Source organism: Dreissena polymorpha, chromosome 6 (assembly GCF_020536995.1).
Source record: "Dreissena polymorpha isolate Duluth1 chromosome 6, UMN_Dpol_1.0, whole genome shotgun sequence".
Classification (NCBI taxonomy): domain Eukaryota; kingdom Metazoa; phylum Mollusca; class Bivalvia; order Myida; family Dreissenidae; genus Dreissena; species Dreissena polymorpha.
Genome location: NC_068360.1, coordinates 42,382,904 through 42,395,632, shown reverse-complemented (window position 1 = coordinate 42,395,632; position 12,729 = coordinate 42,382,904). Strand labels below are relative to the sequence as shown.

Genomic DNA, 12,729 nt, shown 5'->3' with positions numbered 1-12,729 from the left:
CGCGTTGCATTAAAATTCAAGATGTCAGCCTCCACGAAGAAACGTCAGAAAGGAGATACAAAGTCAATTAAGGAGCTTGCAGCATTATCCAAAGCTAAAGATCGGTAAGCATGATTTTTGAACATTTTTTGTTCGTTAATATAAGCTCATAGATAATGATGTTAATCTTCATCATTCATAAAAGCTCGATTGTAAACAATTTATCTATAATTTCGGATTACGTTATTTCGGATAATATTGACTTAAATGAATGTCTTAATCATTTTTACAAGGAGGTTATTGATTAAGGATTTTTACGTTAATCTGTTTTATCTTTAATTGAGGGGAAAGTGAGAAGGGATGCAGAGCATGTCTCACGGTTCGAGTCCCCAATATAACCAAAGAATAAAGTTTTTCAACATATCACATTTACAAAGAATTGTAAGTTCTCAACACAAAGACATTCATGACCGACACAAATGAATTGTAAGTTCACAACACAAGGACATTCATGACTGCCATGTTCCTGAAATAAAAGATGTAAAATTATACAATGAAAATAAGCAAATTCAATTTTCAAACTGAGCAGTTTTGATTAAAAAAACATTTATCACAATTTTAATTTGTCCTAGTAAAACAAACACCAGTGGCCAAGTTAACCCACCTCAGTTTACAGTTGGCCTTAATGCAGGGAAGCATGCCTAAAAGAGCCCACCACAGTGTGTGACCCTTTCCTCCGATTTGTATCTAAATGCTGTATAGGATTGTGTTAGCAATGCAATTGCATGAAACTAGTGTGGACCATAAATGAATGGATACGGTCATTGTGTCTGATAAAAAATTATCTGTCCTGTTTTTGATAGTAATAGTGTTCTGACAGTCATGAGTTTGAGCTCCAGATATGGTCTGCTGTGTTTTCTATGTTCAAAATTTAACTTTTTTACAATAATGATAATCAGTTGTTTTTTCATATAAAACGAGAGAACATTACATTTTACTTAATGAAGTTTAATATGGTGGGGCCAATTTTATTTACTTATCACACTAGATCCCTTTCGGACAGAGATGATGACAAGAAACTTGACAAAACGCCAGTTCAGAAAATTCCTGAAACACCTAGTCCTTGGACCCCCACACCGTATACAGTGTTCAAGATCTTCCTGTCTGCCAGACTGTGTGCCGCAGCATGGAACATTGTTGGCGACTGTGATGAAACATTCAATTACTGGGAGCCTGTATGATTTATTTTCATGAATTTTAGCATATGATAACGGCATACATTTGTTTTTAAATTATTATTTCAATATTGTTATATTACAAAGTAAAGATGATAGCGTTCCTAAGAACAACATGCTCATAGGAAGCTTATTTAACTGATAGCCTTTTTTCTGTTTTCAATCCTCTATATTTACCTGGTGAAAATTAGTGATTCCACCTTTATTGCCCAATTCTATGAAACTCTGTCAGAACATGTGTCCCAATAATATCTCTGCCAAGGTGTAACTTATTCCAGTGGAGTCAAAAACTAGGTCACTAGGTCAAATTAAACTTATCGAAATGAAGCTTGTTCAAAACATTAGTTGTAATTATACTTCACCCACCAGGTTAGTAAATGGTTTGTGTCTTTGAAAAAATGCATGGCCACAAGGGGGCAAAGCAGTTTTTCTGACATGGCCATAATGAAACCTTGGGAAAATCCTAGCAGTCACTTTTTTGCCTGATGATCATGAAACTTGGTTAGAACATTTGTTCTGACAATTTCTAAGCCAAGCAAGATAATAGTTCCTGTCTTTGAAAAACTTTAACGCTATTATGCTGGGTGCTATAAATTGCCAGTGCACTTCTAAAAGAAAACCATGTTAACATAACCTGCTCATATAAGTTTAGATCCTTGGGTCCTCAACTTGTTTGTTGTGCTGTTTTGCAACATAGCCACATAATACCGTTAGCTTTTTATATCATTTTAATTCTGGGTTACCTTAGTTTATGGGCATGATCAAGCAACATCTAAAGAAATGTATAATTACTTATATTTGTAGTACTCCCTGTGTATAATTACTTATATTTGTAGTACTTACTGTGTATAATTACTTATATTTGTAGTACTTACTGTGTATAATTACTTATATTTGTAGTACTCACTGTGTATAATTACTAATATTTGTAGTACTCACTGTGTATAATTACTTATATTTTTAGTTCTCACTGTGTATAATTACTTATATTTGTAGTACTCACTGTGTATAATTACTTATATTTGTAGTACTCACTGTGTATAATTACCTATATTTGTAGTACTTACTGTGTATAATTACCTATATTTGTAGTACTCACTGTGTATACTTACTTATATTTGTAGTACTCACTGTGTATAATAACTTATATTTGTAGTATTCACTGTGTATAAATTCTTATATTTGTAGTACTCACTGTGTATAATTACTTATATTTGTAGTACTTACTGTGTATAATTACTTATATTTGTAGTACTCACTGTGTATAATTACTAATATTTGTAGTACTCACTGTGTATAATTACTTATATTTTTAGTTCTCACTGTGTATAATTACTTATATTTGTAGTACTCACTGTGTATAATTACTTATATTTGTAGTACTCACTGTGTATAATTACCTATATTTGTAGTACTTACTGTGTATAATTACCTATATTTGTAGTACTCACTGTGTATACTTACTTATATTTGTAGTACTCACTGTGTATAATAACTTATATTTGTAGTATTCACTGTGTATAAATTCTTATATTTGTAGTACTCACTGTGTATAATTACTTATATTTGTAGTACTCACTGTGTATAATTACTTATATTTGTAGTACTCACTGTGTATAATTACTTATATTTTTAGTTCTCACTGTGTATAATTACTTATATTTGTAGTACTCACTGTGTATAATTACTTATATTTGTAGTACTCACTGTGTATAATTACCTATATTTGTAGTACTTACTGTGTATAATTACCTATATTTGTAGTACTCACTGTGTATACTTACTTATATTTGTAGTACTCACTGTGTATAATAACTTATATTTGTAGTATTCACTGTGTATAAATTCTTATATTTGTAGTACTCACTGTGTATAATTACTTATATTTGTAGTACTTACTGTGTATAATTACTTATATTTGTAGTACTCACTGTGTATAATTACTAATATTTGTAGTACTCACTGTGTATAATTACTTATATTTTTAGTTCTCACTGTGTATAATTACTTATATTTGTAGTACTCACTGTGTATAATTACTTATATTTGTAGTACTCACTGTGTATAATTACCTATATTTGTAGTACTTACTGTGTATAATTACCTATATTTGTAGTACTCACTGTGTATACTTACTTATATTTGTAGTACTCACTGTGTATAATAACTTATATTTGTAGTATTCACTGTGTATAAATTCTTATATTTGTAGTACTCACTGTGTATAATTACTTATATTTGTAGTACTCACTGTGTATAATTACTTATATTTGTAGTACTCACTGTGTATAATTACTTATATTTGTAGTACTCACTGTGTATAATTACTTATATTTGTAGTACTCACTGTGTATAATTACTTAAATTTGTAGTACTCACTGTGTATAATTTCTTATATTTGTAGTACTCACTGTGTATAATTACTTACATTTGTAGTACTCACTGTGTATAATTACTTATATTTGTAGTACTCACTGTGTATAATTACTTATATTTGTAGTACTCACTGTGTATAATTACTTATATTTGTAGTACTCACTGTGTATAATTACTTATATTTGTAGTACTCACTGTGTACAATTACTTATATTTGTAGTACTCACTGTGTATAATTACTTATATTTGTAGTACTCACTGTGTATAATTACTTATATTTGTAGTACTCACTGTGTATAATTACTTATTTTTGTAGTACTCACTGTGTATAATTACTTATATTTGTAGTACTCACTGTGTATAATTACTTACATTTGTAGTACTCACTGTGTATAATTACTTATATTTGTAGTACTCACTGTGTATAATTACTTATATTTGTAGTACTCATTGTGTATAATTACTTATATTTGTAGTACTCCCTGTGTATTTAGTTAATTTTCATAATTATGGAAAGAAATTGAAAATCAACAAACTGTGTTTTGTAAAACTTATCTTCTGTTAGATACTTCACTGTATTGCCCTTGTAATCATTAAGCACTGGAGTAATGATATTTCCCCATTTCAGACTCACCACCTTATAATCACATTTATTTTTTATTACACAATGTGTATTAAGCTAATTTGCATGTACTTTTGAAGGAAAAAGGAACATTAACTACATTTATGCTTTGTACAAAAATCAAGTTTTAAAGATTGCACTGTATTGCATTAAAATAATTAAGCACTGAAGTAATAATGTTTTCCCATTTCAGACTCACTACCTAATGTTTGGCAAGGGCTTCCAGACGTGGGAGTATTCACCAGTGTACGCCATTCGCTCGTACGCCTACATCATGATGCATACCCTCCCCATGAGACTGTATGGTCTGATTTTTACCCCAAACCCAGTAAGTATTGGACACTGCTTGTAAGTATGTACTACCAGTATGAAAAAAGCCAGTGGCCTATAACATGTCATATAAGCTACACAAATTCTGAAATCATGTTTAGAAATGAAGTTTTTGTAATTTTTATCATTTGCTAGATTATAACAGTCAGTTGGGCTATAAGGAAATACCGGTATATAAAATGCATATGGGCCGTGCTCTGTGAAAAATGGGTTTAATGCATTTGCATTAAGTGTCGTCCCAGATTAGCCTGTGCAGTATGCACAGGCTAATCAGGACGACACTTTCCGCCTAAACTGGATTTTTGCTAAGAAGAGACTTTCTTGAAATGAGAAATTCCATAAAAATGGAAAGTTTTGTCCCTGGTTAGCCTGTGCTTAGACTATTCTAGGACGACACTATACGCACATGCATTAAAGCCCCCTTTTCACAGAGAAAGGCCCATATATTTGTTTGCCACTGGCATCTACTGATGGCATTTGTTCCCTCCATCTGTACCAGGTTAACATTAAATGACATGTTTTTTTGAATATCAATAATACTTCCTACACAGCCTTGATACTTGCATGGCTTGTATCAATAAATACTCTCAACACACCCATACCACCTGACCTTATGTTGACCTTGGCATTAACCTTCTGAGACAAAGACTTACTCAAAAGGTCCTAATCCTTGGTTAACCCAAAAATGATATGTTTGGTCTGACATCAATAGTGTTTCCTACCGAGCTTTGCTTCTTGCATGGATGTTATCTATGAACACTCACATCGTCTGACCTCATTTTGACCTTGAATTTTATCTTCTTTGGGGCATAAACTAATTCAAAATATACACATTCTTTGTTTAACCAAATTGACTATTTGATTAACATCAATTCTAATTAATAAATGGGCCTTTTAATTGATACTGGCAAGGCGTCAACAGCCTTTATTGGGCGAGGCATGTTGTTTTCAATAACAACACAACAAAACCTGTAAATAGCTGTCAATTAGTATTTTTCTAAGCAAAGATTCAATGCAGGTACAAAGAATTAAGAATTAGTTGCCAAGCATTTAGATTTAGAACATGAACTTTTTTTTTGAAAGTATATGGTAAACAAATATGTTCTATATGGCTGCACTTCTTTTTACTGAGTAAACCTATGTTCTTTCTATGAAACCTAACCATTTTTCTTGTAGGTGATGCTGTTCTTCTTCACAAGATGTGTTCTAGCATTCTTCTGTGCACTGACAGAGGTGTATTTCTACAAGTATGTGGACGTGTTTCATATGATAAGATCTACAGCAAAATAGTAGGGTTGGGATCCCTTCTCTGTTTTTCTTACCATTCGAAGTCCGCACACGCTTATCAGTGATAACTATTTCTGCTTTTATTGTATTTATAATTTAAAGGAAGTTTCTTTTTAGCAGAAAAATCCAGTTTAGGCTGAAAATAATTGTCTTCGATTAGCCTGTACAGACTGCACAGGCTGATCTATGACGACAATACGCACATGCATTTAACCCCATTTTCCCAGATTGAGGCTTGTATACTTAAAAGACTTTAAAGACTTAAATTGTTACCAGAATTTCTTTAACAGTTATGGATTTTATTTACCGTAACATTAAGGGACACTTGATTTCAAGTGGATTATTCTAATAATTTCACATACTCATATGTAAACCATGTTTCACCCCTCTCTACAGGGGAGTGTGCCAACAGTTTGGCAACAACGTGGGCCGTATCACGATCTGTTTCCAGCTGCTGGGGGCGGGGTTCTTCATCTCCTGTACCGCCTACCTGCCCAGCAGCTTCTGCATGTACATGACCTTCCTCAGCCTGGGGGCGTGGTTCCAGGAGAAGTATGAGGTACACCTCTCCACACTTTTGCTTGGAAAGTATTATCTGTTTCAGCAACAATTATGGCAAAAGTCAGTTCATCCTATTCTGCTAAGAAGCAAAATGAAAAGGACTATATGCAAACAGCATGTTCTCAATGTGTTGTAAACTTTTCTTTATTTATCAAAGTAAATTTGAAAGTCTTATCTGCTACAGTTTGTGATTATGGCAATACATAGAAGGTCAATTTACCCTTTTCCATTCAGAAGCAAAGTAAAAATGGCTACAAAGATCAAATTCAATTTTTTGGAACTCTACTTACCCCTTGCTACAAACAATATTCAACTGTAATGCTCTTTTGTCACATGAATATTCGCATACTGACAACGAATGATAGTGCATAATAACGTTGGTCTTTTTTTAACCTCATTCAAACCTTTCCCACAAACAAAGTGAACATGGCTATATGCAAACAGCAAAAAAAAAACAGAACAGTCTGTGAATAACTCACAGTCTGTTCAGGTCTTTTGCTGTTTGCTGCTCATCAGTAAAAAAGGCTTGTAAATGAAGGCCATAAAACTTCAATCTAGTAGGAAAGGTATTCATTTTAATTTGATTTTCTAACGGACTACTCAAAGTCTGTATTGTTTAAGCATACCAATATTTGTTTTCAATAAATACACTGCTTAAAATGTATCATTTTAATTTTGCATGAAATAACAACTAAGAAAAGAAAGCAGTTGTAAGTTTACCTGGGCATTTAATTTTGGAGCAACTTTTCATGACTGTATGGTAATGAATGTTCACTTTAACTGTGTAAATTGGTGCACTTCTCTTGAAATGTAATATTTTTATCTCTTCAATGTTGAACTATTCATCAAAATTGTATCAGCCGTTGTTTGATACAAATTATTGAAAGATGATGCATTTTATACCCAATTGTGCATAGCAGTACAGTGGAAAATCCATTACTATTGCATCAAAATTAAAAAGGCATGTATTGAGTTTCTTTTTTGTAAGTTTAAGCAATAATCCTATCTTGTGTATTAAAGCATTTGTTAAATTATAATTACATTAAGTTAAATTAGGAAATGAAGTAATTTAGTATAGCCAATATTTCTACATTTTGCTGGAAAAAAAGAATGTATCCTGGTGAAGACAAAATGTTAATAGGTGGTATATTGATTTACATAGTGTTGTGAACTTTTCTTAATTTATGAAATGTTATTGTTACAGATAGCCATTATGGCAACAGCAGCAAGTACATTTCTTGGCTGGCCTTTTGCAGCCATTATTGGGTAATATTACATCTGCCATTTATTGTTTAATCAACTGAATTTATCTGATTAATTCATGGTCTTACATAATGTGAAGGACATTTTTATGCCCCCGAAGGAGGGCATATAGTGATTGCACTGTTCCTCCGTCTGTCCGTCCTTCCGTCCGTCCTTCTGTCTGTCTGGCCGTCACACTTTGGGTTTAGGTTTCGAAAAATGCTCATAACTTCTATGTCCCTTCAGATGTAACATTCATATATTGTATGCATGTGTATATGGACAAGGCCTTTCCATATGCACACACATTCTGACTCCTTTGATCTTGACCTTGAACTTAAGGTCCGCATTTAGATTTCGAAAATTGCGTTTAGGTTTCGAAAAATGCTCATAATTTCTAACAAAGCTATCAGAGGCATATGTCATCCTATGGAGACAGCTCTTGTTTTAAGTATTTTAGAATAATAACAATATTTTAAGCAGCACATTCTGTTACCAACAGACAGGCAAACAGCCATAGGACGGGCACTCCATTGGTGTCAACAAAGCATGAAGTCATTTTGTGTAGTATCATTTCTTTAATTTCACTAATATTCACATTTGATATAGTGTCTCCACTGCAAGTGAAAACTTCATTTTTAGCAACACTCCTCCAAATAAAATACGATACTTATGATCTGAAATCATCATTAGGCATTTTGTTTGCGATTCCAGTGTACCAATAGCCGTAGATGTGCTGTTCATAAAGAGGAAGGTGCTGCTGTTTGTCACATGGGCAGCTCTTGCAGTCATCACCTTCCTGGTTGGTCTTTGTTTTCACTTGACTAATTGTGTCTTGTTCTGTGAAAGCTGGTCATAATGCATGTGCGTAAAGTGTCGTCCCAGATCAGTCCGCACAGGCTAATCAGGGACGACACTTTCCCCTTTAATGGTATTTTTAGTTTCAAGGAAGTCCCTCCTTACAGAAAATCAAGTTGAGGCAGAATGTGTCGTCCCTGATTAGCCTGTGCGGACTGCACAGGCTAATCTGGGACGACACTTTACGCACATGCATTAAGCCCAATTTTCTTAGAACAAGACACAATTGGTATCAGTGCTTTGGGATTAAACGTAATTGAGTCTCCCTCTGGGAAAACAAGGCTTATTGCATGTGGATGAAGTGTTGTCCCTGATTAGCCTGTGCAGTGTGCACAGGCTTATCAGGAACTACTTTTTCCGCTTGTCTGATATTTTTCATTTAAAGGAGGAAGTCTCTTCGTAAATCTCTTTTTTTTTCACATCCAGTCCCAGGGTGTTATAAGTACTAAATTTCCAACTGTAAAACGTCTTGATTTGAAATATTGACCAATTAGAATGCTTGTTATAATTGTTGGTGTCAGGACCCAGTACTGTTTGATAGTTCTTTATTTCAACTTTCAAAGTGTTTACCTAAAATATTGACCAATCAGAATGCTTGCTACATTTTTAATTTGATTTCAAATGGTTACATGTGTAAGAAAAAGACTTGTATTTAGACCATGCGGTGTATAGTCAAGGGTCATGGCAAGTGCCTTTTGCTAAACTTGTGTTTCCACATGTTAAGTCATATGAATTTTGAAATATGTAGGAGAAGTTGTACCTAATCAAATGTTTTATTTAATGTGTAGGCCATAAACTACTTGGAAAACCAGTTGAATTCATTAACTAAAAGGATGTTTTCGCATGTCATGTTTTATACTGCTCTACAATCAGAAATTGCAGAATTCTTTATTTTAAGACTCTGTTTTCAAAACAAGCAAATTGTAAAATTATTATTTAGGACAGCAATAAGGAGTTGCTTTTTCGTCCCCTGCACTGACAAATTGTATTCTTTTAGCAAACTGACAAATGTTGGAAATATACGCATGGTTACAGGCATTCAGTACTCTTTAATATCATGGCAACTTGCTTTGCGTAAAGTAGTGTAATATCTGAATCTATACAAAGCTATGCAAGTTTACTGACAGATTTAAAATTCTGATTTGAAATGGGTTCTAGACACAACACAGGTTTTGCTCTCATATTTGACAAGTTTGTCATGGACTTCAGTTGCCGATGGTTTAGATTGACACAGGTTTTGCTCTCATATTTGACAAGTTTGTCATCGACTTCAGTTGCCGGTGGTACAGATTGACCAACATTACTATGGCAAACTGGTGGTGGCCCCTCTCAACATTGTCCTCTACAACGTCTTCTCTCAGCATGGACCAGACCTGTATGGTGAGTTCATAGTGTTGGATTGCGTGACCCTCATTCTGAGAAAACAGGGCTTAATGCATGTGTGTTAAGTATTGCTCAGTTAAGTATTGAGTAACTCGCAGTCTGTTCAGGTTGTATGCTGTTTGATGCTTATCAGTATCTTAGGGTTGGAAATGAAGCCTTTAAATCTTGAATCTAATAAGAAAGGTCTGTAATTAAATTTAACTTTCTAAGGGACAACAAATGCATACAAATGCATATCTAAGTGGTAAAGGATTTAGTGCAAATGATATGAGTTAATGTTCTCTTTTAACACATGAAAGATGATGTCATTTTCTGATACATCAGTATTGCATTGTAGCACAGTTAGTAGGTTAAAGATAACAGCCACCGTGTGATGCAGAATGGTTGTTTCTTTTATGCATTAATTCACAAATTCGAAATCAAACTTAATAATATTTATAATACAAAAATAATAGGCATAATTTAATTTGCCATTACTTTAAGATTAAGTTACATAACTGCTACACAAGTGAAGTATCTGATAGAATCCACATTTTTAAAATACAGTATTTGCTAATATATCATCTGTCCCATCATTTCTCTACTAACTGTAAACAAAATAAAGTTCTAGATCTCATGTAACAATTGACTTTTATTTCTACCTCTAGGCACAGAGCCACTGTCTTACTACATTCTCAATGGACTTCTGAACTTTAATGTAGCCTTCCCTCTAGCGCTCATCTCCCTACCATTTGTGGTAAGTCCTCAGGAACTAATTTTTTGAAGCATCTTTCCTATCTGCAGTTTCTGAAAGGGAAGTAAATAACCTTTCTGATTGTTGATTGTTCATGGTGATGTTTTCACAGCAAAATGCTTTAAAAATGTTCACTTCATACATAAATAGGCTGCATTAACAAAGCGCTCTCATTGACTTCATTGGTATTACCATTTCACTTTTGAAAGAAAATATTCGATCAAATATTCAATGCAATATTGGTAACGAAGTTACTATAAATGGTAAAAGGAGATGAAAGTGTTCATCTCATACTTCATTAATTTGATAAGGAGTATTGTGTTACTACCAAATTTTCAAAAATAATTCTTAACTCTGAAATTTAATTCTTGACATTACTACTAAGTTTTAGAAAATATTTCTTAACTTTTCTAAATGACCTAAAAATAAATAATAATCATGGGTGTCATCGTATAAGATCTTTTCTATGGTGTCTTTCTTAACATTCAACTTCGGCTCACTTTGCGTACAATATGTTAAAAGCGTTTTTTTTGCACGCTTTGCAGTTTTTTAGGACGTCCTCTGGGCACAGCCATTTTATTTTACAGATAGACTGTACATGCCGCTTTTATTGGAAAAAATGCGCTTCGTTAAACAAACCCAATAACCATTTTATATAAGTACCGAAAAGATCTTTAATACGCGAAAATAACTCAATAAAAATCGATACGATCCGATGTAAAAATAATATTCGTAACTTGATTTTGTAATTTTTAATGTTACGACTAGATTTTAAAATAAATACGCAACGGACTTGAAAATAATTCTTAATTACGAAAATACGATCCTTATCTGGAGCTCTAATGCTTAATTCAATCCTTTATTGTGAATATTCATATCCTTTAAGTTTAAGAAAACATTTGAAGGCTAGCATTTTCATGGGCTTTTGTTTTCTTTGATTAACTAATCAAATGCAATTTTTCAGCAAGTTGAATATAATCAACATGTTATCAAAAAAAGGTTATTAAAAAGTTGGTGAAAAACGTATGATAATAAAGCTTGGGTCACAGGCTGATATTTCATTCCATATCAATGGAAAAAAACCTAAAAACTGTAAATGTAATGCTATAAACCTACGTAAATAATACAATCATACCAAAATGTTAAATACTAAAACTTGTTCAATCTAAGATGAATGGAATTATTTTGGACATGTGGAGGATATAAATTGTAACTTGTAAATTTGACCATTTGTATCACTTTTTCAGGTATTATCGAACTTGGTCTTCAAAGAGAAACAAAAAGGTAATAAAATTACAAGCACTGTGGCAAACTTTGGCTGATTCTCATTAGTTTTCTGTATTTTTCAGGACGCAACCATAGCTATTTAATTCTAAACATCATCTTATAATTTAGAGCCAAGGTACCAAATTAAATCAAATTCTGCTGAACCTAAACTCATCTTTGAAATACATTTCAACACTGTTATTTCGAAGTCGTCGAGACCGTAAAAAAACTTCGGATTAACGATTATTCGAAATAAACATTTGACAGAAGACTTCTTTGACTCTGTACAAATAAAACGTTGTGGAATTCACATGGTTCGATTACACGCTAATATAAATAATGGTTTTACTTAAAAACGTAAACTAGTCAGATAGTAATAGATTTCTATTTGTAACAAACGGAGGAATAAAACGATTCTTTTTCTTCTTCTTTTTATTTTTCTCTAATTATAGAACATATAAAATACCATGAACAGCAAACATTATAATACATGTAAATACATATGAGTACATTGTCGGAAATGAATAAACTTTTTTTTTAATAAGACGCGATGTCTCTCTGAACATCGGCGTTAGCAGCACTAAACTGGACGCATGTAACATATTTGTCCAATTTGTCAAAAGCATTCAACAATTCACTTCCGGCCGTGTTTTGCTCGCAGAACTGCCTTACGTCGTTGATGCGGTCACACATTGATTGGATATCATGTTCATTCTTGTGTTGTCGGCCTCCTCCTAGTCCCTGTATAAGTAAAAAAATTCCATAATTTCACAGCTTGAGCACTTCCATTCATTTTGAATATAAAATGGTTTATTTCAATGCAAAATTCAGATTGTCCAGCTATGTAACTGTTAACT

The 12,729-nt window shown here is 33.0% G+C and overlaps 1 protein-coding gene across 3 annotated transcripts in view; it reads left to right on the top strand.

The window, feature by feature from the left end:
- Nucleotides 1–10: 10 nt before the first annotated feature.
- Nucleotides 11–12,729, top strand: part of LOC127834070 (alpha-1,2-mannosyltransferase ALG9-like) — a 30,570-nt gene continuing 17,851 nt past the window's right edge. For 2 of the 3 annotated variants that reach the window (XM_052359650.1, XM_052359649.1), the window contains exons 1-10: nt 11–104; nt 1,028–1,214; nt 4,406–4,540; nt 5,719–5,789; nt 6,226–6,388; nt 7,595–7,656; nt 8,347–8,434; nt 9,765–9,870; nt 10,521–10,609; nt 11,854–11,890. In XM_052359650.1, coding sequence (XP_052215610.1) covers nt 22–104; nt 1,028–1,214; nt 4,406–4,540; nt 5,719–5,789; nt 6,226–6,388; nt 7,595–7,656; nt 8,347–8,434; nt 9,765–9,870; nt 10,521–10,609; nt 11,854–11,890 — 1,021 coding nt within the window. In that variant the 5' untranslated portion in view covers nt 11–21. The remainder of the gene's footprint in view (nt 105–1,027; nt 1,215–4,405; nt 4,541–5,718; nt 5,790–6,225; nt 6,389–7,594; nt 7,657–8,346; nt 8,435–9,764; nt 9,871–10,520; nt 10,610–11,853; nt 11,891–12,729) is intronic. The other variant, XM_052359651.1, reaches the window with a different exon arrangement.